This window comes from Ictalurus punctatus, chromosome 20 (assembly GCF_001660625.3).
Source record: "Ictalurus punctatus breed USDA103 chromosome 20, Coco_2.0, whole genome shotgun sequence".
NCBI classification, from domain to species: domain Eukaryota; kingdom Metazoa; phylum Chordata; class Actinopteri; order Siluriformes; family Ictaluridae; genus Ictalurus; species Ictalurus punctatus.
Window position 1 is genome coordinate 91,422 of NC_030435.2, and position 11,079 is coordinate 102,500.

Genomic DNA, 11,079 nt, shown 5'->3' on the forward strand with positions numbered 1-11,079 from the left:
TATTTAGTATATTTACAATGTATGTGTTTTAGTGTGGAAGAGTTTAACTGTGAAATTCTTCAGTTAAAAAAAAGAAAACATTTTAAAGCTTAGTTGGTTTTAAAGGAAACAATATCAGATTCGCTATCAGCTGAACACAGAACTGTTAGCATTAGCAATCAAGCTAAAATATTAATTCTGTTGCAGTTAGCAGTAAAAGTGTGTTTGTTCCACAGCTCCCTGATTTAACATTCTGATACTGATTTATTTTTATTTCACAAATAATATTTAAATCCATCCTCAGTGTTTTAACAGAAGTTATAACATGACTTCACACCACAGCTGATGACATCACAGATCTCAGGCCAAGGTGGTTACTGGGAGATTTGGCTTTTTTTATGGTAAAAACACTGGAACTATTTATTTAGTAAGTATGTAAATAAATAAATAAATAAATAAGTGAGTGTAATTCTCTCAGAGTGAGCTTTAATAACACACAGGATTTATTATTACCTTTTTCATTTCCTACATGTAAGTCGTTTCCAACGGCGACGCATCTCATAAACCCTCAAAACCTACACACATATTACCCATAATCCCCCTGTCTGCTCCACAACTAATCACTCTGAACAAACATGACTCCTTCTGACCTTTGACCTCTTGACCTGAACAGTGGCGGGTGGCCTTGTGTGGTCAGCATGAGATCTCAGACACACATACACACACACACACACTGTTTTATCCTGTATCCCTTATACTATTTCATGTGTGTTTATTTTTCACTCTAAATATCTTTTATTCATGTTTTGCCTGTTTATTTAATGTGTGCTTTAGAGCTGCTTCTTACATAAACAATATAAATACATTGAATTTATACTGGGGTGTGTGTGGGGGGATGGAGGGGGGTGTATAAAACCAGCACTAAATTGAGTTTTATATCTTTACTGTAAATTCTCACCGTTATTCCGGCTTATTACACCTCAGCTAGGTGAACATTCACCTGAGTGATGCTGAAATTCCTATACATATCTACTGAGAAAGAAGAATGGGGAGGTCAAAGGTCAAGGCTGGGAGGTCACATAATGTCACACTTCCTGTTAAACAAACACTCTTCTGTATCTCTCTCTCTCTCTCACTCTCTCTCTCTCTCTCTCTCTCTCTCTCTCTCTCTCTCTTTCCTGTTGTTTTTCTCTAACCCTTTCAGTGTCCAGAAAATATTGAACGCACAGATAGATTTTGTAATGGTGCAACTCACACATACTCTCTCTCTCTCTCTCTCTCTCTCTCTCTCTCTCTCTCTCTCTCTCTCTCTCTCTGTCTGTCTCAGGGTCATCCAGACACAGATGCATCTATACAATATTTATGATATAAATAATAACATTATCTGTGTTTATTTTTAATACTGAATTAATTTCCTGAAACTTTGTGACAGCAAGCTGAAGTGAAGCTCCGGGTAAACACAGAGAGGAATGAGAGAAAAGTTCAGTGTGTGTGTGTGTGTGTGTGTGTGTGTGTGTGTGTGTGTGTGTGTGTGAGAGAGAGAGAGAGAGAGAGAGAGAGAGAGAGAGAGAGAGAGAGAGAGAGAGAGAGAGTAAGAGACAAAGAAAAGCGTGAGAAAGAGACAGTTCAGACATTCATATAACTGAAGTGTTGTGTCTCTTTCCTCAGGGCTGCAGATATTATTGTTCGTGTGTGTGTGTGTGTGTGTGTGTGTGTGTGTGTGTGTGTGTGTGTGTGTGTGTGTTGTCTCTGTGCCGTGACTTCGTGAAACTGAAGTGTATTTAGACACACTGATACACACACACATTATCAAAGACGAGACTAAACAAGAATAAATATCTGACCTGATGTTCACTTCATGCTGCTTTCTAATGAGTACAATGTTATGCACACACACACACACACACACACACACACACACACACACACACACACACACACACACACACAGTGTGTGTGGCCTTTAACAAGGCCATCAGACGTAGATTAGTGTTTTACTATGGGTAAAAATTCTGAGAAGTGTTCACTTCCCCTGATGTGTTTGAGCTTGAGGATGAAAGAGAGGAAAAGCAGATGTGATGTTTCTCCTGGATTTAAACTGAACTCTGACCTGAAACACTGAATTCCTCACCACACTGAACTTTAATCCACTCCACACTGAGCTGCAGAAACACTCCCACTACACAACCTCACACACTGCAGTGTAAGGTTTAATCATCACACAGGCCACTGACACACACACACACACACACACACACACACACACCACTACACAACCTCACACACTGCAGTGTAAGGTTTAATCATCACACAGGCCACTGACACACACACACATAGTGTGTGTGTGTCTGTGTGTGTGTGTGTGTGTGTGTGTGTGTGTGTGTGTGTGTGTGTGTATGTGTGTGTGTATGTGTGTGCGTATTGGTGAACAGGAGGGTAAGTTTAATATCATACTCAGCACTCAGACTCCTGACATGTTCATCAGGTTTAATTAAAGAGAAACACTAATGTGCTGTGTAAGAGCCCCCCCTCCCCCGCCCCCACACACACATTGAAAACACCTAAACACCACTGAGCCGAATTCCATCGCTCTCCACACCATCCGCTCAGTTGCCATACAGGTGTTTACTTCCATCACAGTTCCTCCAGCAGTCTCTCAGTTCTTCTGTATAAAACAGGTTTGGGGGTGGAGCTACATATGCGCTCATTTTATGATGTCACAAAATGCCCTCCACAACTTTGAACCAATGATGTTTAAATTCACAGATAATAATACATAATGAAAATTTAGTATGTGTGAGCTAATGATTCAGTTTGACCAGAACAGATTAGAATAAAATATTTTCCTGGACATTGTGGAATAAATGATGATGATCGTGTTGTGCAGCGGAGATGCGCTCTGTCCCGGAACACTTCCAAATCAGCAGCACTGCGCTGTTATTTAACCCGGGTCTGATAAATAATCCCAGTGTGATGAGTCAGGAGGACCGAGTCACTGAGTCCCTTTATTGCTGTCCAGAGCAGGGGTCAGATCACACACACACACACACACACACACACACACACACACACACACACACACAAACACACACAAACACACACACACACACACACATTAACACACACACACCTCAGCTCATTACATCTTGTCACATTTTCTTTGATGGAAATTCACTCAAAAGTAGCAACAGATGGAAAACACCTCATCCACTTCCCCTCGGTTAGGTTCCTCTCCGTTGTCTTTTGGGCCGTTTCAGTACTTTAGGGATGTTCACTGTACATTTCAAGTACACAACTGTTCATTTTTACACACACACATACACACAGTTGTTACAGATTTACAGTTTAATTGTTGTGACTCTGTGTGTGTGTATGTGTGCGTGTGTGTGTTCCAGTCTCGTTTTGGGCTTTGTCCCAGTTCACCATACTACTGAACTAAATACAGTGTCAGGCTGGTGACCTACAGTAACCTATGATTACACCGCTTTCTGCTTTATTACAGAACATTCAGTATTAGCATTTAGTATTGTACAGTATTGTGTAGTATTGTACAGCATTGTGTAGTATTGTACAGCATTGTGTAGTATTGTACTGTATTGTTTAGTATTGTACAGCATTGTGTAGTATTGTACAGTATTGTGTAGCATTGTGTAGTATTGTGTAGTATTGTACAGTATTGTGTAGCATTGTGTAGTATTGTGTAGTATTGTGTAGTATTGTACAGTATTGTGTAGTATTGTGTAGCATTGTTAACACCATTAAGCTGAATTTGAACGTGTGAGAAGATACACTCGTTGATCTTAAGAGCATAAGAGCTGTTCCTGAGTAATGTGGCCTGTTAAGTGTTTTAAGTGGAAATGAAACATAAACATCTATAAAATTGAAATCATCCGGCTCTTCTTATGAATATTTAATATAATTTTACAGAAACACGTTTATATTTCCAGCTTAAATGTGTGATGTGTTCAGATGGAAGTGAAAGTTCTAAAACATTAATGCATATTTGTGTAGATTATCACAGTAACACAAACAGACGTAGCAGCCGAAGCTGAATATTTTCACAGTGAAGACGTGACAGGACGTACTGAACAATAAAGACCAGTAAGGATTAAGAGTGAGGGTTTATGAAGACGGGTCAGTGGTTTCAGCACAAAGTTCAGAACCCAAGTGAATCTGCCATGATATCACAGTTCCTTCATCAGCCTGGGTTCCAACATGGTTCTTCTTCTTCTCCAGTGACTCTTATATAACCACTTACATTTAGTCTTATTTATTATTTATTATTATATTATCAGCTGTGTGTTTATCACACACACGTTCTGCACTTTAAATGCCATGTTCCTTTTTTTCCATGTCTTGGAGTGTTCTCTTCTCATGTGATGGTAATGTTGAGGTCTGAGTTTAATACGTTCTGGAGTTTATTTCATCCAGTTTCTCATCATGCCAGTAAAGAAATGTTTTTTTTTTAAACATGGAAAAGAAATTCAGCCTTCGTTCCAGGGGTTTTCCATCATGTGACTGGTCCATCCTCTGACCCACAATTCTTTGCTCCTGTTTGAAAAATGCCACAAATACACGTTCAGTTTTAGACAAATCATAAACTCATTAAATATTATAGCTTTAGATTAAAGCTTCAGTGTTCCCACTCAGTCCCACATTAGGGGAATTAACTGGGATAGAATTCAGTAACTGGCAGCAATTTAACCCAAATGTGCTGCATAAACATATTAATACACTATATTCAGAAGCACATATTAAAGTAAAATGCTGTGTAACAGCAGGAGTGTGTAAATGTAGGTTATAAATGTGTAATAGTGATTATTAAATGAAATAATATATTTAATTATGTTTACAGAATTAATATTAAGTAGTTAACTTACTATAAAAAAAATAAAAAAACTTCAGTGACCTCAGAATGCTGATGCCAAAGGAGTGTTTAAGATGCACTAAGAATCTAACAATCAGTTGTAAAAGAAGCAGACAGATGTGAAATAAATCCAGAGGGTGTGTGCTATATATATATATATATATATGTATTCACCCCCCAGGTTTCAGAAGCTCCAGATAAAAGATATTTGTTGTGTCTTGATCAGCTCCCTAATTCAGTAGGTACTGAATGAGTATATGGTGTACAGGAGTTGGGGCAGTGGCTCTGGCTCATTACACACTGGGACACTGAGAACTGAATATCCGGCGACACGACTACGTACTCGCGTTGTAAAACGACACCAAAAATTTTACTTAAAAATATGTAAGTATTATATGTCATGTAAGTTTGTTAGCTTAATCACACACATTTCTGTCATGATACTTCAAGCCGGATCGTAGATTGGATAGTGGATATTTTAAAAAATCATTAAACACTTAAAAGTCATTAGACTCAAACAAACCGTATATAGAACATAACATAAGTAATCAATTGAGAGCCACAACAACTTACATTTGTAAACAAAGTTGGCTGAGAGTTCGATTTTTTTCAAACTGAGAAAAAATCATTTCCAGTAAGGGAACATCGTGAGCATCGATGCTTCCTGGTTTTTGTGGTACATTGTGGGATTTTGTGGTGCATTGTAGGATTTTTTAGGGAGTGAATGTTCCAGTGCACTAGAACGACTTTGCGATTGAGACAGCTCTTAAAATGGCCGCCTCCCTGATCAGTGCCCTGACTGCTGAACTCGGGAGCTGACTGAGTAGCACCCATTGTTTTAACCAGGACACAACTGAGTTATAATTGGTCTTCACCTGTCAAATATTACATAAATATTTATAAACATTCTCTGAACTAAACCCACCTCAGGTTCCAGTCACTCTGATGGAGTTAGAGAGTACAGTTGCTAAAAAAGTAGAGTGAAGGTGCACCACACAAACATTTCAAGAGCTCTGTGGAGCTGAGGACTGTATGGGAGGCATGGCTAGAAATAAACCATTATCAAGAAGAGCCACATGGGCCTTCTGTCAACATTGAAGGGAGAAGGGATGGAGCAGAATACAGAGGGATATTACAGGAGAGCCTGCTTCAGTCTGTTAAAAAAAAAGAAAGACTAATGCTTGGGAGAAATTTCATCCTTCAGGAGGACAATGATCCCAAACACAAGGTCAAAGGGTCACAGGAGCGGTTTAAAATAAAAATGATCTACAGTAGTTAAGTCAAAGTTCAGATCTGAATCCCAAACTGCAGTCAACCAACAACATCCAACCAACCTGAAGAACCTGGAACTTCTTCACAAATCATCTCTAATCATTTACTGTCCTGCTGTTTTGTCTGACTACATACAGTCTATCTCTCTCTCTCTCTCTCTCTCTCTCTCTCTCTCTCTCTCTCTCTCTCTCTCTCTCTCTCTCACACACACACACACACACACACACACACACACACACACACAGTACTGTTATTATTTTAATTTTGCCGTTTCTCTTCTACGCACTATAAGTTTTTTCTGAGGTCATGTTTAGATAGAGCACTTAAAGTGATCTGATTATCCTTGTCTCTGGGACACATGGAAACACAAAGACAAAACACACACACACACACACACACACACACACACACACACACACACACACACCAAAGCCAAGGTGATAGATAGTGTTGTAGAGGCTGGTAGAGGTGATTGTGTTTATCTGCTGTCTCGAGGTCTGCAGCTCTGACACGTCTCTCTGTAACTTTTCTGCAGCACACACGACCCGCTACACGCTAAACGCCTGCTGAATGGAATGTGTGAATAAGTTTTAGTCTGAAGTGTGTGTGTGTGTGTGTGTGTGTGTGTGTGTGTGTGTGTGTGTGTTAGAGAGGTCATGTGGTTTCAGGGAGATTTGTGTGTATAATGACGGGTTGTCTGAGTCTAGACTTCACAGTGAAGCGGAATTACTGATTTTTCACAGAGAATCATTTTATCCTGAATGAGCGACTCATTTCCTGTTAAATCCGTTTTTTCTTTAGTCAGAATTCAGTCAGTACACTGACCTCGAAACATCCAACATTACACTGTTAACATGGTTCATTATCTGAATCACACTATCACTATTACACTATCACTATCACGGCTGTGTCTCCGGTGGTAGTGCAGGGTGTACACTAATCACAGGGTTGGTGGTTCGATCCCTGGCCCACACGTCGAAGTGTCCTTGGGCAAGACGCTGAACCCAAAGTTGCTTCTGGTTGCAGGCTAGCACCCTGCATTGATGTGTGTGTGTGTGTGTGTGTGTGTGTGTGTGTGTGTGTGTGTGTGTGTGTGTGAATGTATAATTTTAATAGTTTTATGAAGTGAATGTAATTGTTTGAATGTTAAGATGGTGTCATTTACATAAATACACATGAAGTTACATTTACTATAATAATAATAATAATAATAATAATAATAATAATAATAGTATAATAATATATGTATTATTATTATTATTATTATTATTATTAGGCTATAAACGTGCGATTATTTATATTAAATCCACTCAATCTTTTAAAGATATAATTTGGATGTAATTAAAGTAAATTTTGAGTTCTTCTTTATGAATGAATTAATTTAATTTCATATTTAATATTTTTTTTAATTTCATGTTTAATTTCATATTTAAACTCTCAGTGTCTTTTATTGTTGCGGATTAATAGCCCCTCTCCCTGAGCGTTATGGGGTCTCTGCGGTATCTCCCCAATTCAGAGTGACGTCACATCCTGAACACGTCAATAAGGCGTGTAAAAGCGCACATGTCTCAGGTCTCTAACAAAGGCTTATACACCATCTAGTGCACGCGTTGCTCAGTCTGCTGCGCTGATCAAGCACGACTGATTCGGTTCGTGCGCCGTGCGTGACGTCACGACACATGATTCTGCGACCAATGAGATCGCAGCTTGTTTCCGTCAAGATCCAGTGTCTGGATCGCGTCGCGGTACAGAGCGAGAGGAGCGCAGAGAGGAACCACGGAGCTCGCGCACACTCGTGACACACTGCGCGCGCACACAAACACACACACTCACACACACACACACTGCACGGGAGAATCTCCTACACACGCGCGCCCGTGGAGACGTGCAGAATGAAACGGAAGCAGCTCTGAGGTGCGGCTTTTACCGGATGGAGAATCTCGATCGGTTTAATTTGTACTAAACGGTGTATCGCGGTACCGGAGCGGAAATCGCACCTGGAGCTCGAGGAAACTTTACCTTCTGTCTCTTTAATAAATCTGTGATATATAAAAGATATATTTTTGGTGATTTGGTGCTCGGCTCCGGTGTGGATTATGTGGAACTGAACCCGGATTTAAAAACCGTGGATTTTTTTATAATTAATTTTGCGCACAGAGGATCCGAGTCTCAGGTGTGTGTGAGAGTGTGTGAACATGGAGGTGTTACTATGACCCCGGACTTCACCACTCTCACTGCCGCTGCAGGTCACACACGCTAACTTTTATTTATTCACCACGTTTTACTTTTTTTTTTTTTTTTTTTTTTTTTTTTTTTTTTTTTTTTTTTTTTTAGTTTTTTTTGAAGGGTTTCTGTTTGAGAGCCCGTGAGCTGAGATTTAATTTTTGGGAAATTCAGCCATGAACTTTATGGTTTATTGGGCTCAGTTATTTCTGGCAGCGCTGCTGAACGCCTCGGCTCTGAAGGTGAGTCGAATTCATTCTTCATTCACAATGTATATCGATTAATTTTATTATTGGTTTATATAGAAAACACACTCTACACACACTACACACATTCAACAGTATGTTGCCCATCATTAGGCTCATTATTACAGAAACAAAGCGGAATAATGAAAGTGATGGGATATACTGAGGATTGAGGCCCCCCCCCCCCCCCCCCACAAATATATATATATATATATATATATATATATATATATATATATATATATATATATATATATATATATATATATATGCTTTACCTAAAATACAAACACAGTCCATTATTACTCAATACTCAAGTCCTATAGTAGTGTAGTGGGCCTATGTGGTAGGAAAAAACGCATATTATTATGTATATTGTAGTAACATAATGGAGGATTGATAATGTTAATATATATATAATTTACAAGATTATATTAACATAATGAGCATAATGAGCGACACCCGAGGATCGCGCGCACTAATTTTATCCTGCGCGAGCTCGGTGTGTGACCAGTCCAATCACACCACAGTCTAATTTAGCAACTTCACTCCCAGATTACGTCACCCTGGGTCAAAGGAAGAAAAAAAGAAGAAAGAAAAAAGTAAGAAATAAAATAAAATGCGCTGGACCGAATGTACATATTATTGCCCTGTGTGTGTGTGTGTGTGTGTGTGTGTGTGTGAGAGAGAGAGAGAGAGAGAGAGAGAGAGAGAGAGAGAGAGAGAGAAAACGCCGATGATAAGGATTTAACGGGAGACCGGAGACACGAGCTCGCGCAGGAACGCGCACCACACCGCTCCATACGTCCTGGTTTACATTCGGGTCGCGTCCCAAACCGCACACCAGACACTAAAGCCTGTGTGCTCACTGAATTACTGAATCACCACCACTCGGTTCAGTGCGTGAATGGATGCGTGGGCCCATATCCCCACCACATATCCCAAATGTGTGTGTGTGTGTGCGCGCGCGCGCACATGTGCACGAACCCTGAATGACAGGTGTCCTGTATCAACAATGGCAAGTTATATTATATAAGTTAAATAAGTTATATTTGATCAACCAATCGCAATCTGTATGATTGTATGAGCTACCTGTATGACATCATCACCAGGCTTTTATTTAAACACCTCGTCTCAGTGCACAGTTTACTGCTACAGAACAGTACTTTAGTAGCTAAGCTAACAGAGCTAACAGGCTATAGATACACCAGTGTGTCACGCTTAGCATGCTACAGTGCTGTGCATAAGTATTTACCCTCGGACAATTATAATGTTACAGTCTGGAACTGAAATGGTCTTAATCAGGATTTGAACTGTGTAATTAAAGTATCATGTGATCTCAGTATAACTTCACCTGTTCCTGGAAGAACTCAGAGTTTGTCAAAGGACATACTTTAACACATAGCATCATGAAGACCAAGGGGTGAACAGACTGCTGGGGCAAAGTTCTGGAGCAACATCAATAAGAAATCACAGGCTTCAAACATTCCACAGAGTGACATTAAATCCATTATTTAAAAAATGTAAAGAATGCAACAGAAGCCCGACTCTGCCTCGAGGAGAGCGTCCACCTAAAGCGGGTAAAGAGGGGATTAGTCAGAGACACAGCAAAGAGGACAAGGAGAACTCTGAAGGAGCTGGAGATCCACAGGTCAGATGGAGAAGTTGTTCACAGGATAAACACAGACCGGAGACACTGGGTCAGGGTTGATGGAGATTGATGGAGACAAATACAGAACAATTCTAGAAGAAATCTCATGCCAGTCTGTGAGAGACTTTGGAGCTTCACCTTTCAACAGAACAATAACACTAAGCATAATACTAAAGCAACACTGGAGTGGATAAAGAACAAGAACCTGAATGTGAGAGAGTGGAACAATCAAAACCTTACTCTGAACCAGAACCTGTGGCACTATGTGAAAAAAGCATCTGTTACAGTTTGTTAGTGTATGTCAGTGCGTGTCAGTGAGTGTTACAGTGTGTTAGTGCGTGTTAGTGTGTTAGTGTGTGTTACAGTGTGTTAGTGCGTGTTAGTGTGTTAGTGTGTGTCAGTGCATGTTACAGTGTGTTAGTGCATGTTACAGTGTGTTAGTGCGTGTTACAGTGTGTTAGTGTGTGTTACAGTGTGTTAGTGTGTGTTACAGTGTGTTAGTATGTGTTAGTGTGTGTTAGTGTGTGTTACAGTATGTTAGTGCGTGTTACAGTGTGTTAGTGTGTGTTAAAGTATGTCAATGCGTGTTAGTGTGTGTTACAGTGTGTTAGTGTGTGTTACAGTATGTTAATACGTGTTAGTGCATGTTACAGTGTGTTCGTGTGTGATACAGTGTGTTAGTGTGTGTTACAGTATGTTAGTGTGTGTTACAGTATGTTAATGCGTGTTAGTGTGTGTTACAGTGTGTTAGTGTGTGTTAAAGTATGTCAATGCGTGTTAGTGTGTGTTACAGTGTGTTAGTGTGTGTTACAGTATGTTAATGCGTGTTAGTGCATGTTACA

The 11,079-nt window shown here is 39.8% G+C and overlaps 1 protein-coding gene across 2 annotated transcripts in view; it reads left to right on the plus strand.

Moving 5' to 3' along the window:
- The first annotated feature begins 7,732 nt into the window (after nt 1-7,732).
- The window catches only part of vegfaa (vascular endothelial growth factor Aa), a 10,117-nt gene continuing 6,770 nt past the window's right edge, over nt 7,733-11,079 (plus strand). Inside the window, exon 1 of one of the 2 annotated variants that reach the window (XM_053673667.1) lies at nt 7,733-8,583. In XM_053673667.1, the coding sequence (XP_053529642.1) occupies nt 8,518-8,583 (66 nt within the window). In that variant the 5' untranslated portion in view covers nt 7,733-8,517. Of the gene's footprint in view, nt 8,584-8,854; nt 10,449-11,079 lie in introns of those variants that run through there. The other variant, XM_053673666.1, reaches the window with a different exon arrangement.